The 23,337-nt window shown below is 39.8% G+C and overlaps 3 protein-coding genes across 7 annotated transcripts in view; 1 reads left to right on the top strand and 2 right to left on the bottom strand.

Annotated features, from left to right (window-relative positions):
- The window catches only part of RAD9B (RAD9 checkpoint clamp component B), a 29,195-nt gene extending 26,373 nt beyond the window's left edge, over positions 1-2,822 (bottom strand). The window contains exons 1-2 of one of the 3 annotated variants that reach the window (XM_019467474.2): positions 2,675-2,822; positions 727-797 (exon numbers count right to left, since the gene is read on the bottom strand). In XM_019467474.2, the coding sequence (XP_019323019.2) occupies positions 727-797; positions 2,675-2,711 (108 nt within the window). In that variant the 5' untranslated portion in view covers positions 2,712-2,822. The remainder of the gene's footprint in view (positions 1-726; positions 798-2,674) is intronic. The other 2 variants (XM_019467475.2, XM_019467477.2) reach the window with 2 other exon arrangements.
- A 67-nt stretch (positions 2,823-2,889) lies between these two features.
- On the top strand, positions 2,890-11,829 carry VPS29 (VPS29 retromer complex component). Its single transcript, XM_019467480.2, has 4 exons — positions 2,890-3,004; positions 7,816-8,007; positions 10,872-11,107; positions 11,342-11,829. The coding sequence occupies exons 1-4, from the start codon at positions 3,002-3,004 to the stop codon at positions 11,457-11,459; spliced, it is 549 nt and encodes a 182-aa protein (XP_019323025.1). The 5' UTR covers positions 2,890-3,001; the 3' UTR covers positions 11,460-11,829.
- Positions 11,830-13,137: 1,308 nt separating this feature from the next.
- FAM216A (family with sequence similarity 216 member A) lies at positions 13,138-23,312 on the bottom strand. 3 transcript variants are annotated; one of them, XM_019467487.2, is made up of 7 exons: positions 23,101-23,312; positions 21,481-21,521; positions 17,888-18,003; positions 16,050-16,179; positions 15,787-15,970; positions 15,145-15,227; positions 13,138-13,512 (listed from the first exon to the last, which is right to left on the bottom strand). In XM_019467487.2, the coding sequence occupies exons 1-7, from the start codon at positions 23,190-23,192 to the stop codon at positions 13,397-13,399; spliced, it is 762 nt and encodes a 253-aa protein (XP_019323032.1). In that variant the 5' UTR covers positions 23,193-23,312; the 3' UTR covers positions 13,138-13,396. The 3 variants fall into 3 exon arrangements, with proteins under 3 accessions (XP_019323032.1, XP_019323033.1, XP_019323034.1); XM_019467488.2 differs by having other exon boundaries at positions 16,050-16,176; XM_019467489.2 differs by having other exon boundaries at positions 21,487-21,521.
- Positions 23,313-23,337: the final 25 nt, after the last annotated feature.

Here is a 23,337-nt window from a genome sequence, read left to right as displayed (position 1 = left end):
TATGTGTAACACTGCAATTAAATATAGGATGTTAACTGCATTCTATGGACTACATTTTACATATGAATTATTATAGATATTAAATAGGTTGCATTATCCACTATGCATTGAATTTGCATACCTACACACACAGGTACACATCTATATTGAACACGTATAGGTATTAACTCTAATGTCTTGCATGTTGAAACTGTAAAGTTGTAAACACCTTTTAACTTTAATGCTCAAAGTGGCAGAAAGCAACGTAAAAGGGGGTAAAAAGATTGCAGCAAAACGGCAATCTCTTGTCCTGTCTAAAGGGAGAAACCATCCATCAGCGCCAGCCAACTATTTCCGCTTGGGAATGCTGGCCCCAAACTGTCAGATATTAAGTTTTCAAGAGAAGCAGAAAACTCCGATCTTTATGTGGACTCCCAATTTTTTAAGTTTAGAAAATTATTATTATTATTTTTTAAACACAGTGCAGTCCCACAAAACACTTCTGCAAGCAATATCTAGCTTCTCAACCACCAGTTTGCAATTTCTGGTTTAAATCTCTTGTGGTTCTCTGCATGCTTTTTAAGTTTAATATGCTCTAAATGTATTCAGATATGGAAAATAAAGATGAACAATGAAAGGGATAATTACAATTTCTGGATTTCATAGTAAACATTCAATCTGGACTGGGATCTATAAACAACTTCTTTTGCCTTAATAGATGGTCTGTTGGTCACTTTTCTTACTTACACCTTTTTCAGATGGGTCTAACCACAGCTCGTCACTGACTCGTGATAGAGCTTGGATTGCTTTCCCAAATACTACGGAGCAAAAGAAAGGTATGGTTTACATTTTTTCTCTCAAACAATAACAGCAAATTGTAGGACTACTTCAGCATTCACAGGACTCAAGATAAATTCATAAAGAACAGTCTTTTATAGACTAATGCTACAAATTGCTTTAAACACAGAATAATACTCTTGACAAAATGCTAGACACATAGTAAGAGATCAATAAATTTACAGAATGATTGTGCAAAATGATAAAATGCAGTAACATTCTTCCTTTCTGTACTGTAGCAAGCCAATTTCCATACTAATGTATTTTTAGACTTGGTTTACCACCCCCCACCCCTGCCCAAAAAAAGAACTGTGAAAATAGAGCATGGAGAGGTTGAAGGGATTCAATAACTTCACAGGTGGCAAGGTCAAAACAAGTCACATGAAAGAAATTAGAGGCATTTAAGATGCATCTCTGAAATTTGAAGGTAGCACGCAAAATGCCAGATCTCAGATCTCACCAAACACACTCAGATGCCCTGTATCAGAGGCCAGGATGAATGACATATTGGTCTAATCTGGTATGACACAGTTCATATTCTTATGAATTATGAATAAGTACAAAATGTGACAAATGGATATGGAATACTATGCTGCAATAAAAATGGATGGCCACAGCAATCCATGGAACAGTAGAAAAAAGAAAAATTAATTCCAGAACATAAAATCAGGTTACAATATTAAGAATCAAGGGTGTGTGAATTGGGTGTGCCAGTGTCAAACTGAGATGGGATGACCAATGGTGGGGGGGGAGGGGAAAGAGGCATTTCTCCCTTTTACCACTTCACGTTCAACACTTTTTCCTAGAGCTGCCTGTTGCAGACCCTTCATTCCTCCAATGACTAGGTTTTGAGCACCCACTATGTTTGGGGTACAACCCAAGGCAATGGGAGTAGAGCAGTGAACAGGACAGGAACGGTTCTGCCCTCACCGTACATACAGTCCAGGAGAAAAAGCAAAAACAATCATACAAATAATTGCTTATCGAGAAGTGAGCTATATACTGCAAGAGAACCTCCTAGAACTCTGAGAACATGGAACAGCTGAGGGCCTGTGCTTCCCTTTCCTGTTCATTACTACTATTCCATATTTGTCCTCAACACAGAGCAAGCCAACCACAACACAAGATGCCTTTCTAGGATCACTTCACACCTTACAAAATGTAGGAAACCACTGTTTTCCTAAATAGAAACTTGAGGAAGTTTCTGAAAAACCTTGTTTAAGTACTATTTGTAGCATGCAATAGTTCCTATACATTCCCATCTATTATTGAGCTCTTTACACGCATCTCCGTTTCATTCCTACAAGGCCTATAAGGAAAACGTTACTATTCTCATTTTACAGATGAAGAAACTGAGCAGCGCCCCCCGCCCGCTCCCTGCCCCCCCCCCCCCCCCCCGCCAAGTGATTCAGTGGCTTGTTCCAGGTCACACGTCAAAAAATAGCATTTGGAATAAAAAACAGGTTGATGCTTTTCTCGTGGCACTAAAACACTTCAAGGGTCTAAACGTTATTTTTTTCTCCCAACTCCACCCAACACTGTCCTTATCAGCGCTCCCAGTCTCTGTTCCAATGTGCAACTTCATTTCATGGACACCCAAGAAAATAAATACTACGCATAAATAAAAGCAGATGGGCTCTCTTTCTTCCCTCAGAAGCTACTAGAAGCTTGGGTGGGCGGCGGCTGTTTGTGGCCAGGCCTTGTGTCGCCAGTCATTGAGCATAAGAGCAAAGGAGAAGACCCTGAGGCTGAACCTGCGGCTTTCTCTTTTCTTATTCTTTTACTTTTTTTTTTTTTTTTTTTTTTTTTTTTTGGGTTTTCCTTTTTCTACAAAGGTAGGCAAAAAAGGTCGCTCCACCTTTCACCTGACTGCCGCTCATCCCGCACTTCAGCATGGCCGCAGCCCTAACAAGCAGGGCCCCGAGGCGCGCCTCAGCTCGACGGCCCCAGGTGCCCGGATGTCGGCCACACCCTCCGAAGCTTCGAGATCTTACTCCTCCCGCCACCCTCCCTTCCCCAAAGGGCAGCTAAGTTTGACGTCGCGGAAGGGCCTGTACGGGCCTCCGTAGGCCGTCTCCCGTCGACCTCCTCTGTCATTGGTTGAGAGCGAGGTGGGCGGGTCGCCCCGGAGCCCGAGGAAGAAGGCGGCGGCGGCGGTGGTGACTGAGCGCAGCCCTGTGACAGGATGGTGAGGAGTGCAGATGCGGCGGCCGAGGCCTAGCTCTCGGCCGCGGTGCTGCATCGTTGGGAGACGTTGGGAGTCTCGGAGCGAGGGCATGGGCGATCTCGGGGGCGTGGCGGGCGCAGCCCAGGTCCGGGCCTGGAGAAGGCCCAGGGGGAGGGCAGGGGAGGATCAGGGGCAGCCACCGCTGGGTGCGGCCGGCTCGCACCCCCGCCCCAGGGACCAGAGGACGTCCGAGGGGGGAAAGGGCCCCCCTCAGCGACTCGTCCTGTCACGAGACCCGCGCGCCCGAGCCGGGAAAGACCTTTGGGCCTGGTCCTCTAGCTCCTGAGAAAGGGGCATGGTCCCCTCCGTTTCCAGACGTTTCCCTACTCCTTTCCCTTGAAAGGCACCTTCCGCTGGTGAGGGTATACCAGTTGCCTGCCGCTTGCGTGGAAAGCTGGCTTCTCGGGTGCAAAATGGGAACTAACGAGCAGAATCCCCTATCCATTTTAGTTTGCCGTCCGAGAAAAGGGAATACAAACTATCCCCTTAGCCCCTGCAATTTAGTGCAGCTGCCATTGAAAATTGGTAGCGAGTCCTCAAAGGACTGGATGTGGCTCTTAGAATGGCTGGAACTGTTGTTTCCTTAATGGTTTATGAGCTCCTTGAAATTGGAAACATTTGTGAATGTGTACATTCTTTCCGGGTAAGGAGCCAGTGTGGGTGCCGGGGCGGGGGGTAGTTCGTGGAGCTTTACCTGGTCAGACTCATCGGACTGCCCTGCCCGCTTCAAGGCCAAACCCCACCCGCTGGCCTCCAGTAGGTGTCCGCCCCTGCGACCGTCTTATATAAAAACTCGGGAGCTGCTGCTGGAGAGGACTCCGAGCCACGATCAGATTTTCAAAGGTGTCCTTCACTCCCTGAAAAGTTAACCTGTTCAGAAGGAGCTCTGATTATCTCGGTGTTTGTGTTGGTGAGGGTAACTGTAAAGGGACTTCTATTTCTGATGGGCATCCATTGCACGTTTTAAGATTCCCACGATTGTGTGACAAGCATAGCCTTGGAGGTGGTTGTAGACGTGACAGCCAAAGATTTATGGTCTGTGCGTCTTTGTGAAAGGTTTTTAACCCCGTCTTTTGATTTTTGCTTCTCAGCAGACTCCAGTTTAGAGTGATCGGTTTACAATAATTTTGAGGTAGTTATTCCTGAGAGAAGAGGATATATGATTCCATACTCATGTTCCTGAAGGGTTTTTTGAGAAATGAACACTTTAAAAAAAAAAAAAAATTTTTTTTTTAACGTTTATTTATTTTTGAGACAGAGAGAGACAGAGCATGAATGGGGGAGGGTCAGAGAGAGAGGGAGACACAGAATCTGAAACAGGCTCCAGGCTCTGAGCTGTCAGCACAGAGCCCGATGCGGGGCTCGAACCCACAAACTGAGATCATGACCTGAGCCGAAGTCGGCCGCTCAACCAGACTGAGCCACCCAGGCGCCCGGAGAAATGAACACTTTTTAAGGGGAGTTACACTGGAACATTACTTGTCACGTGAGATAGAACTGGGCATAATTTAGCATTAGCGGACTCTTTCATGATTAAAAACTTTTAATTTGGCAAAGTAGACTAGAAATATTCAACACCTGGTATACAGGGTCTGTGGGCAGCAAATTCAGGTGTGGAGAAGGTCCAGTTGTAGCTGGAGGAATGTGTTTGGTTTTGTATCTTTCGTTGGTGGCTTCATCACTTGATAATGTATTCATAGTGCTGTGTTAGATCTTCTATACAAAATAATGATCTAGCTGCAGCATAAATTTTCCAACTACTAGAATTTTGAGCATAAGAGAATTAAAATCAGTATACTTGAGGCATTAGTCCTTACGCATCCAGAAAATGTTAGCTTTCATTTACATTGTTCCTGGTGAATTTTCCAAATTGTTTTACAAAATTTGAAACAGAACAGGAAACAAAAGAGATTGGAATCATGGTAGAGAAGAGTAGGAGAAGTAGAAAAAATCGACAAGGCAAATTTCTTTTACAGTGCGTTTGTGTGTGTGTGTGTGTCCGTGTGTGTGTCATGTTTAAAAATACAGCAAATGGTTCTTTTGGTATTGTTTTGAGCAAAGCCAATTTTTAACATTTTCTTTCATAACACTCAGAAATCATTAACAAGTGTTTGCATATTCATTTGATATGAGTTTTTGTTGCTCTGTTTTTGGTTTGTTTCTTTTCGTTGCTTTCTTTTAACATTGGTCATGTTTCACCCTTTTTTTTCATTCCCCTGTCTGCAATCAACTTCTTCATTCCACTAAGGCTGGGCACAGAGTAAGTTTCTTCTCTTAGCTCCTACTAACAATGGTGGTCGGGTGGCTGATTACTGGGATTTCACCCTTTTACAATCTATCAAATAGGAAATAACCAAATTCCTATGCTTTGATTGGGTTGGTTCTTTATTTAAATTTAACAAAGCTGCCATTTCTAGGATCTTTTGCTGTCTCAAAAGACTACAAACTTTGCCTAACCTGAACTGTCAAAAGTGTGGAATTTGGGCAAGGACGTTCTTCAGAGTATGACATTTGTTATGTGACACTATCTCCCCTATAACTTAGTCACCTATATGAAATGAGAGTCTTACTAAGAATCTTTACTAGTTTGAGATAATTTTTGTTTGGTCATTCATATAGTTATAGCTTTAGACTGCTAATATCTTTAGACTTAGGCATAATCCGTAATATGTGATAGAATTTAGGTCATCAGTCATTATAAAGTAGCGTGTCTTACTAATATTCTTTCTAGCACATTCAGATTCAACAGCTGGTTATCAGTCCCAAAGATTTTGGACCTGCTATATATAGACGTATTCCCTTTTACGAGTAGTTGGAGGGTTTTTTTTTTTAATATAGACATCTATTTTCTACCTTTTTCTCAAATGCCAGCTTCCCACATTAACTATGTACTTCAATCCATATCTGAAGGGATCCCCCTCTAAAGATGAAGATTGTTCTGTCTCCAGGTACTTTTGCATTGATTACCAGTGAGGGTGGAAACTTCATAGTGGTCTTTAGTTTTACAGTAAGATGTTTTATCCACCAAGATCTGGATTGAAACAATTAAGTCATTGAACAAATAACCAGCTGAAACCACACTTTATTTTATTTTTTTTTTTTTTTAATTTTTTTTTTCAACGTTTTTTATTTTATTTTTGGGACAGAGAGAGACAGAGCATGAACGGGGGAGGGGCAGAGAGAGAGGGAGACACAGAATCGGAAACAGGCTCCAGGCTCCGAGCCATCAGCCCGGAGCCTGACGCGGGGCTCGAACTCACGGACCGCGAGATCGTGACCTGGCTGAAGTCGGACGCTTAACCGACTGCGCCACCCAGGCGCCCCAAAAACCACACTTTAAAAAGAAGAAACTTATTTAACAATTTCTTTTAAAGTATGCTAATTGTGTAACCTCGTGTTACCTCAGTTACTCTGTGTCCTGATAACAGTTCCTTTCCTTTGTAATCATGTTGATATTTGTTGCAAGATGAATCAAGTTTGTTTTAGTAATAATTTTAGTTTGACACATTTTCATTTTTGATTAATTTCAGTTTACAAAGTCTATGGTGGCAAAACTATTTTCTGATTGTATCGTATTTATTTAATGTTTTCTTTCTCAATATTAAGGAATAGTCATGCCTTCTTTAAAAGCAGTTAAAGGGCATGTACATTTATGGATGGAATGTCTGTGTGGGAAAACATCCTGTTACAGAATGAGGGTGTTTATACTAATCAACATAAGAAATTGATTATTGTCCTTTGGGGGGCAGATATTACTTCAAAATGACCTTTTGACAATATTCCATTAAATGACTGAATCAAATAATGTTTATATTCAAATCTTGAATTTTCAAAATTAAAATTTTACAGGATTGAGGTTTTTATTTATTCTTTTATACTTAAGTGCAAAATTTATTTTTGTCATCTGAGACTATGTTGCAACTCTAAACCACCTCCTGCTAAATTCATGACTTATTTAGTTGATCTCTTTTTTGTTTTGTTTTGTTTTAATCTCTAATGCACATGAAAGACTGTGAAAATGTTATTTTAAATTTGGGAACCAAACTGAGGGTACATAGGCAATTTAATCTAGACAGTAGAAATATGACAGGATTTTTAATAAGGAAAGAAGATAACAGAGATCATAATTCAAAAGCACGTGTTTGTCCTATCGAAACTCTTTGAAGCATAGGCTGTTTTTATTCCTATATACTGTAGAACTAATTGTTTTAAGTAAAATATTATAAATTTTGGCTACTGCTCCTCCATATAGTTTAGTAAACAGTCTAGTAAACATAAATTACAGAATTAAGTTTTTTCTCTATCACTACATTTTTAGCAATTCTCTTTATTAATGTTCCTGGAACATTGGAATCAGTATATTAGGTTTTACATTATAGCTGGAGAACTAGGAATTACCGTATCACACCTCAAAAATGCCAAATCCCATAGGACCCAGTAGTGTATTTTTCATTTTGCAATTTTTTAAGTGTCATTTATAGGTCTCTAAATGAATTGCTTTAGAAAGCCCAATTTTATTCTTGGTAAATTGAATGATGACCTGTATTGTGAATGCACACCTATTTATGACCAAAATAAGGTTGATTAGAACAGAGTAGGTTACCATATGTGTGTTTGTTTAAATGGTCATGTTAAGAACTGTATGGATAACTTCTGCTCTTATGGGTTCTGGAATCTCTGCTTAATTTAATTTAAAAGGGGAGTTAAGAGAGAACATCTTGTTTTGACATCATGTTTGACATGACACCTTGTCTCACCTTGACACTTTAAAGTTGGTGTTGGTATTAGGAGACCTGCACATCCCACACCGGTGCAACAGTTTGCCGGCTAAATTCAAAAAGCTGCTGGTGCCAGGAAAGATTCAGCACATTCTCTGTACTGGAAACCTTTGCACCAAAGAGAGTTATGACTATCTCAAGACTCTGGCCGGTGATGTTCATATTGTGAGAGGAGACTTCGATGAGGTGATGTATTTCTCTTTCCATTCACAACTATTTCTTTTTCTTAATTCTTACATATATAAGCTTTATTCTTTACACCTTAGTTTTTCAACTGTGAAGGTCTTTTGTTGTTAACATCCCAAATGCAGTTTTTTAAGCTTATTTATTTATTTTGAGCAAGGCGGGGGGGGGGGGGGGGAGTGGGGGGGGGGGGAGCGGCAGGGAGAGAATCCCAAGGAGGCTCCACACACTGAACGAGCCTGACATTGGGTTCGATCCCATTACCGTAAGTAAGATCATGACCTGAGCGGAAATCAAGTCGTTGGATGCTCAACCAACTAAGCCATGCAGGTGCCCCCCAAATACCAATTTCCTACACATACTTGTTTCTTACTCTTTGCAAATCACTGATAGTAGATTACTCAATAAGCATATTAAATACTTGTTCTGACTAAATTGATATGGACTAAAAGTGATTGTGTTGCTATTTTTTGTAGTGATATCATTTAGTTTATAAAGTTTTTTTTTAATTTTTTTAATGTTTATTATTTTTGAGAGAGAGTGCGAGCAGAGGAGGGGCAGAGAGAGAGAGAAGCAGGCTCCAGGCTCCTAGCTGTCAACACAGAACCCGATGAGGAGCTCGAACTCACAAACTGTGAGATCATGAAGTCAGATGCTTAACTGACTGAGACACCCAGGAGCCCTATAAAGTTTTTATTACTTCTCACCACCACCTCTACTACCCTGTTCCAAACCACCATATCACTCTTATATTCCAGCTTTCTCATTCTACCCTTCCTTCCTCCACAATTTGTTCTCTAAGTAGCAACCAGTGTGATCCTTTTTAGGCGAAGTAACATCACATCACCACTCTGCTGAAAACCCTGCTGTGGCTCCCTAACTCCAGGGCTGACAATAAAGGGGCATGAGGAAGTTTTGAGGACTTGATAGAACTGCTCTGGGTTTGATTGTGGCAGAGCTTACATGACTATATTTGTCAAAAACCCTTGAATTGTACACTAAAAAGGGTAAATTTACTGTATGTGAATTATACCTCAATAAACCCGACTTTAAGGAAAAAAGTTAGAAGGTCTGGGATTCCAGCTTTGCCCATTAGTTAATAATGAGATTTTAGGCAAATTACATCCTCTTAGTTTCCTCTCACGTAAATGATTGGAATAGATGATTTTTAAGGCCCTACTCATACTAACACTGTATGATTTAGCATGATAAATCTGATTCTAGTGTAAAAAATTGCCTTTTATTTCTGGGAATATAAGCTTTTTCATAAATTAACTTAATTGGTGCTGTTTAATGGGATTCCTTTATATCAAACTGAGTAAGTATAGTGTCTTTTTCTTTTTTTAGTGGATTAAAAAAAAAAAAAGAGTTCAGGGATACCTGGGTGGTTCAGTCAGTTTAGCATCTGACTCTTGGGTTTCAGCTCAGGTCATGATCTTGTCGTTCATGAGTTTGAGCCCTGCATCAGGCTCTGCACTGACAGTGAGGAGCCTGTTTGGGATTTTCTCTGTCTCCCTCCGTCCCTCCTTTGCACACGTTCTCTCCCCCCCTCTCTCAAAATAAATAACTTAAAAAAATAAAATAAATTAAAAAAAGATTTCGGGTAACTTTCCACCTGAGAGCAAAAGACAGGGAAATGAGAAGGAAGGCACAGACTTCTTGTCAATAATTAGAATATAGGTTTGGTTTGTTAAAAACATATTTGGGTTTCTGCTTGTGTTACGCTAAAGACAGTTTCAGTAGCAAGAATTAAAATTTTTTGCTTCTGATTGCTAAATTCACAGACCCTGGAGCCATACTACCAGGGTTTAGATCTTGGCTCAACCACTTATTACTAAGGTGTGACCTTAAGCAAGTTATTTTAACCTCTCTGTGCCTCAGTTTCCTCATCCATAAAATGGGGGTCATAACAGAAGCTACCTTTTAGGATTGTTTGTAAGTATTAAATAGGTTGATGTTTATAAAGCCCTTGGGATAGTGCCTGCTTCATACTAAGTACTGAATAAGTGTTAACTATCATTATTATTAGAAACCATCTATATAATTATTAAAGCCTGGGATATAATTTGAACACATCTAGCTTATAGGTCGTATGCCTAGAATTCTTAGGTAGAGGAAACTCACAAATTTGGGGGAGTAATTATTCTCCACAGCATGCCCCAAAGAACCTATATTCTACAAAAAAAACAAAACAAAACAAAACACAAGAAAGGGATTGCATGGTAAATTCCAGTTTACCTGGAATAAGTTATGTTTTGAGCATAGTTGTAGCCTTAGAGACTGAAGAGAAATCAAGTATTTAACAAATGGGGGTGCCTGGGTAGCTCAGTCAGTTAAGCATCTAACTTTGGCTCAGGTTATGATCTCATAGCTCATGAGTTTGAGCCCTGCGTAGGGCTCTGTGCTGACAGCTCAGAGTCTGGAGCCTGCTTCGGATTCTGTGTCTCCCTCTCTTTCCCTCCCCTGGTTGTGCTCTCTCGCTCAGAAATAAACATTTAAAAATATATATTTAATAGGGGTGCCTGGGTGGTCAGTTGGTTGGGTGTCTGACTTTGGCTCAGGTCATGATCTAGTGGTCCGTGAGTTCAAGCCCCGTATTGGGCTCTGTGCTGACAGCTCAGAGCCTGGAGCCTGCTTTGGATTCTGTGTCTCCCTTTCTCTCTGACCGTCCCCTTCTCACACTCTCTTTCTCTCTCAAAAATAAACATTAAAAAATTTTTTTAAATATGTATATATTTAATAAATGTATTGGTTGTGGAGCACTGTATCCAAACATCCATATGAGATTGAATGTTTAAGCAGGTTGTTTTTTAAACATAAGTATCTCTGAAATATATATATGTTTTCATGTCTGTTTCTTATCTTAGAATCTGAATTATCCAGAACAGAAAGTTGTGACTGTTGGGCAGTTCAAAATTGGTTTGATCCATGGGCATCAAGTTATTCCTTGGGGAGACATGGCCAGCTTAGCCCTGTTGCAGAGGCAGTTTGATGTGGACATTCTTATCTCGGGACACACACACAAATTTGAAGCATTTGAGCATGAAAATAAATTTTACATTAATCCAGGTTCTGCCACTGGAGCATATAATGCCTTGGAAACGTGAGTAGGAATTTGGGGATTTTTTAAAGTTAATAATTGCATGTGTCGTGTTTCATAAAGGAGAAATGCAGCCATTTCAGTGATAGCCTTTGTGGCATTCTTCTTTGGGTGATTATTCTATTTAATACGTAACAACTCGAATTCTCCTTGAATCCAAATTGTCATTGTAAATTGAAATTTTTAGTGCGGTGCTTTTTAGTACAAAACACTGACATTATTTATATTTTCTTTCAGAAACATTATTCCTTCATTTGTGTTGATGGATATCCAGGCTTCTACAGTTGTCACTTATGTGTATCAGCTAATTGGAGATGATGTGAAAGTAGAACGAATTGAATACAAAAAATCTTAAAAGCCAGGCCTATCTTGGTGTTTTTTTTTTTTTCATTCCCTGTTCAAATCAAGTAATTAAACATTTATGAGCCACAGAATTGTATCACTTTTATAATATTTTGCAGTAAAATATAATATCTTCTGTTAATACAGTGTTCCAAGCTTCTTATAAACTGTTAAGAATATATTCCGTTCCCGTATATGATTTATATGAAAAAATGTCCACCACCCAGTAAATGGTCACGTGTTAAGAAAAATTTATCCTTGTAAATATCTTCAAAGTTGATATTTGGAACTTTATTACAAAAGTAGTGCATGAGGAAAAAGAATCTAGACTTTCTTGTATACATTTTTCTCTTCACTAATAAACAATTAACCTTTCATTTATACTTTCTTGGTAAACTTGTTTTAATTTTTTAAAATCATAAAAGGGGTGACTGGCTGGTCAAGCATCCAACTCTTAATTTTGGCTTGGGTCATGATCTCACAGTTTGTGAGATCTGTGCTGACAAGGCAGAGCCTGTTTGGGATTCCTGCCCCCCCCCCCCCACCTCTCCCCTGCACCTGTGTGTGTGCGCGCGCTCTCTCTCTCTCTCTCTCTCTCTCTCAAAATAAATAACCTTTAAAAAAAAGAAATAAAATAGGCTCCTGGGTGGCTCAGTCGGTTAAGCATCTGACTTTGGCTCAGATCATGATCTTGTGGTTCATGGGTTTGAGCCCCGCATTGGGCTCTCTGCTGTCCGTGTGGAACCCACTTCACTTCCTCAGTCTCTCTCTCTCTCAAAAATAAATACGCATTTTTTTTTAAAGTTAAAAATTCTTGGGGCGCCTTGGGTGGCTCAGTCAGTTGACCGTCCGACTTCAGCTCAGGTCATGATCTCACAGTCCATGGGTTCGAGCCCCGCATCGGGCTCTGTGCTGACCACTCAGAGCCTGGAGCCTGCTTTGGATTCTATGTCTCCCTCTCTCTCTGCCCCTTCCCCGCTCATGCTCTGTCTCTCTCTCTCTCAAAAATAAATAAAACATTAAAAAATAATAAATAAAAAAAATAAAGTTAAAAATTATTTTAAATAAAAAATAAAAGGAAATTAAATGCACCTAGGCATTAAAGTGATGAGGTAGATGGAGTGACCTTTCAGGGTGCTCTCATTTCTTACAACATTCTGGGTCATAATGTTGGGCTCAGATTTGATTTTCCAAAGAATATACTATATTGACATATTAAATCAGCAATAATTCCTCAAACTGTTGCTTTAAATTGCCCTATTCCTATTTTTCAAGTTTTAACTGTGTGTTTATGTGTATGTGTGTATACGTATTTTTTTAAACAGTAATGTTTAGAAATTCCGGAAGCACACTAGAGTGAATACATAATGTAAAGAATCCTCTGATTAGTACAGTTACTCCCAACTCTAGCTTGAGAGGCCAAGTGTGTGTGTGGCAGTTTTCATAAAATAGGACAAATTGATATTTTTAAGTTGTTTTCAAGCAGCAAATACTTATTAAGCACCTTCTTTACAAATCAGGGTGCTATGTCTATCAAGTGCTGTTCTGTATCAGGATATTTCAGGGCTTTCCTTAGCCCAGTCAAGAAAATAATTTGTAGGGAATTCCAATGTTGCTGTTTTAGGACTTACTGTAAGCAGAAAAATAATTATACAATTTACCTCTCAGGGTTAAAGAAAAATAATTCAATCTTAAGCCACAAGAAAATTTTTAATTGTATCTAGCTAGAAATACAAGCAAATATTACACATAAATTTTATTACACAAGTATCAATTAGCACATGGAACTACATCAAACCAATTACACTGTTGTAAAAGTTTCTGAACAAACTAAAATTACTTAATGACTTACTGGTGAATAACAATACTATCCTAAATGTAGAGAGAGGACACAATTCACAACCCCAACCCCCCACCTTTGGCACCTCATTGACTCACAAGACAAGATTGTCAAGTTAACATCACATGTTCTTGTTCTTCAATTGACATTGATTGCATATACTTATTTAGTAAATCTTCTTCCTTTTTTTCTTCATTCATGTATGATTCAGAATCATTTGTAGAAACTGAAAGGAAAATAAATTTATAATATCTGTTTTGGAAATAAAGTTGTATTTCATCCTGAATATTGAGATCTGTACATAAGAACAACCTTCAAAATGGCCTACCTTAGTAATAACCTTTCGCAGAAATAAATGGCCTGCAATTTTCAAAACTTAATCACTTCTCCCTTCCCCCAAATCTCTTAACTTTGTAAAATAAGAGTCTTAGTAAGTACTGTATTCAGGGCAACTTATAGCAAATTCTCTGTTACTGAGTCTTGTTTTCTCTTTGCTTTCAAAATCTCTTGGTTATGCGAAAGTTACGGCTTCAGCAGTCTCATCTCAGTAAGCCTGAAGTCCTTGCCCATCTCCCTTCCATTGGTGACCACAGACACTTTCCCCCTGTCTGCACTGCAGTTCATCCAGCTATTCTTTCTGGACCCAGACTTACTTTTTCCCCTGCCATTTCCCTCGGACAGGTATACTATGGTATTTAAGCAGAGCTGAGCAGCACTGTCATACAGCAAGGAGCCAGGAGTTCAGAAGGCCTAACTTCCCCACTTCCTTCCTACCCACTTCTCTACTCATTGTGTAGCAACTAGGAAATTGTTTAACTTCCACTTAGTCCTCTCCACGTTATCAATTCTGAGGAATACTTCTGAGCATTCCATCTTTCTTCCTCTTTTGCCTTTTTCATTTTGTGGTATTCTGTACTTGTGATAGAAGGATCCTTTATGCTGATTCTTACCAAGTCTAGATTTTTCTGAGTTGCCCCATAAAATTGTGATAATGTCACTTGGTTGGCTTGCTTCCACTGGGTTGTTGAATATTAAACAAAATGATATAGGTGATACAGCCCTTTGTAAACTATGATGCTATATAAAATATGTTGTCCATCCAAAAATGACACTATCTCATAAAAATGCTATGGCTTAAAAAACTCATGTTTGTGGCTGTGAGTTCTCAGAAATTCATTCTCTGTTAAGTCTCCGACCGTGATATTATGAATACCTTTCTTTAGAATTAGAAGTGCCTTGAATTTTACTCCCCTCAGCAGCATGTCCATTTAGATAAACGCAGAAACTATATTTCATATTTATTTTATTTGGAGAATTAAAAGCAAATAATATTCTATATTTTTAATGTCTTCTGTAATAGAAATGAAACTATATTGGGTTAATATTTTTTAAGCACGGGGCACCTGGGTGGCTAAGTCTGTTGAGCATCTGATTTTGGCTCAGGTCATGATCTCTGGTTCATGAGTTAAAGTCCTGCATCTGGCTCTCTGCTGTTGGTGCAGTCTGCTTCAGATCCTCTGTCCCTGTCTGTCTCTGCCCCTCTCCTGCTCACACTCTCCCTCTCAAAAATAAACATTTAAAAAATGTATTTTTTAGCATAAGATCTTTAAAAATGCTATTTTAAAATTCCGTGTTTAAAAAAGGGGGGGGCACCTGGGTGGCTCAGTCAATTAAGCGTCCGACTTTGGCTCAGGTCATGATCTCGCGGCCTGTGAGTTTGAGCCCTGTGTCAGGCTCTGTGCTGACAGCTCAGAGCCTGGAGCCTGCTCCGAGTTCTGTCTCCCTCTCTCTGCTCCTCCTCCACTCATGCTCTCTTTCTCTCTCAAAAATAAACATTAAAAAAAAAATCCACATTTACCTGATTGCATGAACAGTCTGCCTGGTTTTCTAAAAATCTTCAGTGACTTACATCTTGTTTTGGATGCATATCCAGTTTTTAAACTGTAAGAAAGAGAAGTATCTTAATTGGAGCCAGTGAAATGAACAACTGTCTAATGCATGTAGAAGACCATACAAATTCTTTTTATTAAGCTGCCAGTATCACCAAAAAGACTCTTTCAATCTCTGAATTCTCCTGCGACTTATTAACCCTGAAATGCAAAGCTCACTATTGTAGTACAGGTTGAATAATCAGGCTTATTTTCTTTTTTCTTTCCTTTTTTGTTTATAGTAGTCCCCTGTGCAGAAGCAACCATATGCTCCTTTTGGAAGTGTTTGTATTATTTTAAATTTGAGTGGGAATTACTAAAAAGGGCAGTCTTCCATATTTCTAGCTGATCAAGAAATTTTTACAATTCCACAAAAGATGTTCTAAAAGGAGTGGCATATTCCAGTCAGATCAGTAAAGAGACCATAAGATAACATCCTTTTGTGCTTTTTGTCTAACCTACTCTGAATGTAGCAAAATGAACATATTAGGAAACAAGCTTTCATCTCATTTAGCTACCCTTCAGATAAAATTGGGATATATTTTCCTCCTTTTAAACAGTAAGAAACAGACCCTTCTTTGTTTCTCACTGGTCGCCAGAGTGAATGTTGCAGGATCATTTCAGGTGCAGGTGCAGCTGCGATGTTAGAAGGCCCCAAGTCCACTCTCTCCAACTGGTGTCGCCATGTGGTGCAGGGGTAATGCTGCTTTTGTGAGTAACGAGAACTGAGGCGGCTTCTGTGATGAGTGAAGATACCTGTCATACAGACCAGCGCTGTTAGAAGGCCCTCTTGTTTCTTGCCAGAACTAGTGAGAAACGAATGAGGTGCACCTGCCTGGCTTTTGTGAGTTGCGCTGGATCACATGCATATACTGCTTCTTCATTAATATCCGCAGGTAGTTTGCATTATAGATCTTAGCAATGCTGCACAGATAACGCTTCTGGCCTAAGGTGAGGTCTGGCTGCTAAAATACAAACAAGGTTTATAGGCATTGTAGAACAGAGGTTGCCAAGATTCTTTATCTGAAAGGCTGAATGTTCAGGACAGCTGAACCATCTGTATTTTTATTTATTCCAATTCAACTATCCTAATTTGTCCAAAAAGAGAAAGAAAGAAAAGAAAGAGAGAGAGAGAGAGAGAGAGAGGAAGGAAGGAAGAAAAGAAAAGAGTAGAGAAAAGAAAAGAAAAGAAAAGAAAAGAAAAAAGAAAAAAAAAGAAAAGAAAAGAAAGAAAGAAAGAAATGGCTATTTAAACAGTACAAGTGACCCTGCCTCCTGTTTGCACTCAAGTGATTCAAATGCCCAATGAAGTTTGAGAACCAGTGATCTAGAAGAATAAGGAGAGTTGGGGCACCTGGGTGGCTCAGTTGGTAAAGTGTCCGACTTCGGCTCAGGTTGATCTCACAGTCTGTGAGCTCGAGCCCCGCTGTCAGTTCAGAGCCTGGAGCTTCCCTCTTGATTCTGTGTCTCCCTCCCTCTCTGCCCCTCCCCCACTCATGCTCTGTCTCTATCAAAACATGAATAAACGTTTAAAAAGGAAAAAAAAAAAAGGAGAGTAGAGATTTGCTGTTCTGTCAGTGAGACTTAGTTCCTGTGTGCCTCTCAGTGAATGTGGGCATCTTACCTTCCAAATATTTTTGAGGTATCATGTGGTTATCTCAACTACTCAACTACTCTACTTAGTCTTAACTAAAGAAATAGTCTTTTCTAGCACCAGAAGAATAACTGTGTTGAACAAACTGGGGAATAGTCTATCGGTCTTTGATGAAAGTAATTTTGACTTAAGATTTTCACTTGCTGATTTTAGAAGGTAACACTCACTTAAAATGCAAGGCTACACTGTGTCTGTATGTGTGTATACACACACGGGATTTACTGAACTGAACAGGTAATAAGTTCAGTAAAACTCAAAATGCTGGTCAAAAAAATCTGACCAATTTGCACAGACCTTTTGTAACCTTAATTTGCTTTCCTCTAACAGGGACACATCTGGCAGATATGACCTTTAATAGGTAATAGAGGTTCAACAGTTATAAAATGCTTATTGCCATTTTCTTTATTAGCTTGCCTCTAATTTTGCAGTCCTTCAGTGAAATCTAGGAGTTTGGGTTTCCATCTCTGGAATGTAACTTTCCTCAGGGCCATTAAGCTTTCTGAGTGAAGGTACATTAGATGTCAAGTATCATGAAGCCCTAAATGAACTCTTATGATGAGAAATCTATAATGATAAAATCCTTGCATACATTCCTGAGTTTACTCCACAGATATTTATGGAGTCTTAGACAATATGCTGGGTGTACCTTGTCTTCTCAAGTGCCTTACCCTCTAAGCAGCAGATCTCCAATAAAAAGTTCAGCTCTGAATACAAAGAATTTGGCATTTAAATAAAGCATTGGTGGGGCGCCTGGGTGGCGCAGTCGGTTAAGCGCCCGACTTCAGCCAGGTCATGATCTCGCGGTCCGTGAGTTTGAGCCCCGCGTCAGGCTCTGGGCTGATGGCTCGGAGCCTGGAGCCTGTTTCCGATTCTGTGTCTCCCTCTCTCTCTGACCCTCCCCCGTTCATGCTCTGTCTCTCTCTGTCCCAAAAATAAATAAAAAACGTTGGAAAAAAAAATTAAAAAAAATAAAATAAAAATAAATAAATAAATAAAGCATTGGTATTTAGTTAGCATACCTTTAGAAAAGATGCATCTGTCATTGATTTAGGGATGTTAATTGCTTGAATTTGAGGAGTTTTCCATAACTCTTGCAGCTTGGCTATGTGTGTGTTGGGTCCATCTTTGATTCTGTCTGTGGGCAGGACATTATTAGGTGAATTTCATGAGCAAAGATGTACTCAATAAATTAATTATTAATATCTATATATTTACACATGTCCCTGACTACCCTGCAGTAGGAATATGAGTCACTCTGTTAAAGTGCAAGAGGCTGTATGATATGCCATTTGGTTTTAGAGCATACAAAAGTCTAAGATATTTACAAATATTTTCTCTCTCTCTCTCTCTCTCTCTATATATATATATATATATAAAATTATATATAGACTACATTATTTTGAACTCAGGTGAGATGCAAACTATGTTGTTTAGTTTATCGTATGTCAAACTATACTAGACAAGAATGTGCATGTAAGACTTGCACTTTAAAGATTTACAACAATATTTTATCATTCATTTGATTTTAGTATGTTAGTATTAAACTCAAGATAGAAGATAGAATAACACAAATTTTATACCTTTAATGAGGCAGTGTTAAAACACAAAGGGCTTTGCAGAAATTTACCAAAACTTATTTTTACATGATTTCTGTTATTTCATGTTTTTAATACCGATGTGGGTAGACTAATAGTCTTTTAATACAAAATGCAATTTGAGACATATCTAGGAGAATGAAGCTAGTTTTCAGTTTCAGACATATTGAGATCAGTAACTTAATCTAGGGTAAAAACTTCATTAACAGTTTGGGGGAAAACAGTATCTGGTGAAATTTAACCAGGAAATAACACTTTGAAACACTCCCCAAGTCCCCACACACTCTCCCGCTCCAGGCAACCAGTGATGTGCTTTCTATCACTACAGTTAGTATCACTATAGAGTAGTTTGCATTTTCGTGAGTTTGATATAAATGTAAACATACAGCATATATTCTGTTTGTGTCTGGCTTCTTTCACTCAGCATAATTATACTGAAATCCATCTGTGTGATGTGTAACAATAGTTCATTCCTTTTTATTCTTGATATATATCTATCCACCTGTTGGTGACATTTGGGTTGTTTCCAGTTTTAGGCTATTACAAATAAAGCTGGCAGAACAGATTTTTAAGTTAAAAGTTTATATTCAGTAAGTTGAATTAAATAACCACACTTTTGTTTCAATATTGACAACAAAGTCCATTACAATTTTACATATTAAATTTTAGTTATTTATTTCTTCGGGATTTTGACAGGGATGCCTGGGTGACTCAGTTGGTCAAGCATCCGACTTCAGCTCAGGTCATGATCTCAGAGTTCATGGATTCAAGCCCGGTGTCGGGCTCTGTGCTGATAGCCAAGAGCCTGGAGCCCAGAGCGGGCTTTGGATTCTGCGTCTCCCTCTCACTCTGCCCCTCCCCTGCTTGCACTCTGTCTCCCTCTCTCAAAAATAAATAAACATGTAAAAAATTTAAAAAAAGAAAAAGATTTTGACAAATTGGAGAGTTAATGCAGATAAGTAAGTGTTATATTTGCATACTAAAGGACTAACTAGTTTGCCAACAAAGAAACAATTATCTGGAAATTATGTCATTATGACCCTTAAAATATAATTTGGAATCTATAGTAATAAAAGCTTATTTTTTTTTAAATCCTTTTTCGAGTGGTAAATGTGGGCTAATTATCTAAGACTATATCTTTTGTGTCCCTGCTATTCATTATTTCTGAGATGCGTATTATAGCCTGGACTAACATTTAACTTGTCAAAAGCTTGGTAGCATTTCTTCACAGAAAATTAAACATTTAAAGATAACAGTTAAACTCAGTGACAAACACCCAATTGAAAAATGAGCATAGGACTTGAATAGACTGGATGTCTCCAAATAAGACACCCAAAAGGCCAATAAGCACAAGAAAAGATGCTCACTATTAGGGAAACACAAAGTAACAATGAAGTATCATTTCATACCCATAAGGGTAATTATCACAAAAAAAAAAAAAAATGAAGGTGTCTGGGTGGCTCAGTTGGTTAAGTGTCTAACTCTTGACTTCAGCTCAGGTCATGATCTCATGGTTCGTGAGTTTGAGCCCTGCATCGGGCTCTCTGCTAACAGCACAGAGCCAACCTGGGATTCTGTCTCCCTTTCTCTCTACCCCTCCTCTGCTTGCTCTCTGTCTCTTTCTCTCAAAATAAATAAAAACAAACTTGAAAAAATGAAAACAGGAGCGCCTGGGTGAGTCAGTTAAGCGGCTCAGGTCATGATCTCACAGTTCGTGAGTTTGAGCCCAAGTTGGGCTCTGAGCTGACAGCTCGGAGCCTGGGGCCTGATTCCGATTCTGTGCCTCCCTCTCTGCCCTTGTCCGCTTGAGCTCTGTCCCTCTTTCTCTCTTAAAAATAAACATTAAAAAATTTTTTTAAACGAAAACAAGTGTTAGCTAGCATGTGGAGAAATTGGAACCCTGTGCATTGCTGGTGAGAATGTAAAATGGTGCAGCGGCTGTGGAAACAGTGTGGTGGTTCCTCAAAAAATTAAATATAAAATTGCCATATGATCCAGCAATTTCATTTCAAAGCAACTACTTTATTTATAGGTACATATGCATTTTTATGTACATATACATTGATACACGTCTGTGTTTTTCTGAGGTAACTGTAAGGACTATAAAATTTCCAAGGAAAAATAAAGTGAATCTAAGTTTATACATCATAGAATTGAAATTGCTCCCCTCACCGCAACCAGAAATTAGTGAGAGGCCTTTGGGGTTCTGTGTTACTCTCTTAATTCCAGCAGTTTTATCCTTTATTTCAAGTGAGAGGGAAAACAGCAGCAATGAGAAATATCTCACATCCTTTGAAGTTATTCTAGTCAGAACTTTTCCCTTCAATTTGTGTATAAACCCCAGGCCATACCTGGGACATTTCAAACATCAGTTACAAACACAATTCTTTTCAGATTCATTGCTATTTTGAAGTACTCTTTTTAAAATGCTTGATGTGGGGGGCGCCTGGCTGGCTCAGTCGGTTAAGCATCCTAAGCATCCACTGCAGCTCCAGTCATTGACCTCAAGGTTCTGGAGTCTGACCCCTGCATCAGGCTCTCTGCTGTGAGCACAAAACCCGCTTCAGATCCTCTGTACCCCTCTCTCTGCCCCTCCCCCATGTGCATGCGCACTCCTGTCAAAAGAAACAATTTTTAAAAAAATAAATACTTGATATTAGATATCTTAACAAGAGAAAAAAACCTGGATTGTTCTTTTTAATGTTTATTTATATCTGAAGGAGAGAGATACAGAGCATGAGGGGCAGAGGGAGAGGGAGACACAGAATCTGAAACAGGCTCCAGGCTCCGAGCTGTCAGCACAGAGCCCAACGGGGGGCTCGAGCCCACGAACCGTGAGATCATGACCTGAGCCGAAGTCGATGCCCAACTGACTGAGCCACCCAGGCACCCCCCAAAATTTTAAGCTCAGGATGCCAATAAAGTCTATTTTTAAAACTCCATTGTGTTTGTAGTTGTAGCAAAATCTCTAAACCGTGTTATTTATAGGTATTATCTGTTGTATATGCTCTACTCACCAATACCTTTGGAATTCTGATAATAAGAAAGTCCAGGTGATCTGTTGGGGAAAAAAAGATTTAAATAATATGCAATAATTGACAGTTTTATAAACATTAAAGAAAGCACATATTTTAGGGACGCCTGGGTGGCTGAGTCTGTTGAGAAACTCATTCTTAATTCAGGCTCAGCTGATGGTCTCCTCGTTGGTGGGTTTGAGCTCCCAGCCCGCTTGGAATCTTCTGTCTCCAGTCTCCGCGTCTGCCCCTCCCCTACTCGCGCACAGGCACACTTTGTCTCAAAAATAAATAAATAAACGTATTTCTAAAAAGTATTTTAAATGGAAAAAGGGCAGTATCGAGTATGCTTTTTACTTTTCATGTTTCCATCAGACAGAACATCTTGTAAATTTTCTCCTCCTGGTTATATCCTAATGGCTCCGGGCTTTTTCAAAGTGAGTTATCTGAGGTTTTTACCATACTAGAAAGGATTTACTTTAAGCCAGATTTGGTCTTACTTTTATAGCCTTTTTAATCTAATTCCTACTTTGAGCTCAATAAAGTAGTTTGGGCTTCTGTGTCACCCGTGGCATTTTCTTGCTCTCTTTATTTTTAATCAAGTAACTTGCTATGGAGAAGACTATCTTGTTCTTTACTGTATGTAATTAAGGTGTACTGGAACTGATAAATTGGTCTGGAATATTTCTACGTTTGTACAAGTTCTTTTTTCTTTTTTCAAATTAAGACAAAACTCCCTTCCTTGTCTCTTCCTTCCGTTTATTCAGTGACCAAGTGTTCATTTATCTCTTGATACATTTCGGATCCCACACTTTGTCAAGCACTGTAATGAACGGAAAAGAAAGACAAGACCACATCTTTAAAAGTCTTCAGTACCTTATGGTCATTTTGTTTTATACGGCAGGAGCCATGACTGTGTGCTGAATTGGAGAGAAACACCCGGCAGCTCTCACTTTTAGGTAATAACTGATGGAAGGGATGAGGAGGTACCGAAGACTAATTGTCTTCAGCATCCAGTAAATAATAGTAAAAACAAAACAAAACAATGAAAAAACAAAAAACAAACCAAAAAAACCCACCCTGCTTAAAATAAAATGGATTTATGAAGAAAAACTTATGTGGGAAGAAAATATCAAGATCAAGGTGCCTCTAATATCCCTAATTATCTGTCTCATTGGCATTATGAATCCCTCGGACACGGAGGTGGCTAATGTCGCACATACGGCACTGATTTATTGACTTGGAAGTCCTCCGTTGAACCTCCCTTTCTGCTCTATCCCCCACCCCCTCTTTTTGTAGAGACCCTGTGACCAGACGGCATATTTTCCAGCAGGTTTCGCAGCGCCCCCTCGGGGCAGAAAAATGCACCCAGGCAATTGTCGCAATCACCGCGTTTAGTCATTGCACCAACACTCAACCTTATCTCACAAGCCCTTCCCCTAAACTGTGAGTCGGCTTCCATTTGTTCCACCCCGGCCACAACAAAGGTTCTCCCTCCTCTCGCTTCAGTGCACTGGGGACCAGTCTATTGGAGCAGTCAACTCCCACCCCCTCCTCCACTAGGGATCACGACCCAGGGTCGGTCGCCGTCCTCCCTAACCCGTCAGGGCCCCTCAGCCTCACCCGCCGCCGCCACCCTCGGTTCTGGCCACTGCGGGAGGCTCTGCAGAAGAGCTGCATTCTGTCCAGTCGGACACCGGACCCTGGCCCGGCATCTCCCCCCGGGTGCCCGGACCTCGAGCGGCGTGCGGAAGCGGCCTTCCCCTCTCCCCTCCCCCGTCAGCACGCGTGCGTCAGGCCGGGCGATATCGCGGGTGAAGAGGAGGACGCGGTATTCTAGCCCCCTCCGATGCGCTCCGG

Source organism: Panthera pardus, unplaced genomic scaffold (genome assembly GCF_024362965.1).
Source record: "Panthera pardus isolate Hobbes unplaced genomic scaffold, ASM2436296v1 HiC_scaffold_15, whole genome shotgun sequence".
NCBI lineage: Eukaryota > Metazoa > Chordata > Mammalia > Carnivora > Felidae > Panthera > Panthera pardus.
The sequence above is the reverse complement of the archived record's forward strand: the minus strand, read 5'-3'. Positions and strand labels throughout refer to the sequence as shown.

Coding starts and splice junctions, on each gene's coding strand:
- VPS29 (XM_019467480.2), top strand. Junction 8,008..10,871: donor TGAGAGGAGACTTCGATGAG/GTGATGTATTTC, acceptor TTCTTATCTTAG/AATCTGAATTATCCAGAACA. Junction 11,108..11,341: donor GCATATAATGCCTTGGAAAC/GTGAGTAGGAAT, acceptor ATTTTCTTTCAG/AAACATTATTCCTTCATTTG.
- FAM216A (XM_019467487.2), bottom strand. CDS start 23,192: ATGCCGGGCCAGGGTCCGGTGTCCGACTGGACAGAATGCAGCTCTTCT. Junction 18,004..21,480: donor TCAGAATTCCAAAGGTATTG/GTGAGTAGAGCA, acceptor TCCTGCCCACAG/ACAGAATCAAAGATGGACCC. Junction 15,228..15,786: donor CCAGTGAGAAACAAAGAAGG/GTCTGTTTCTTA, acceptor TCTTTCTTACAG/TTTAAAAACTGGATATGCAT.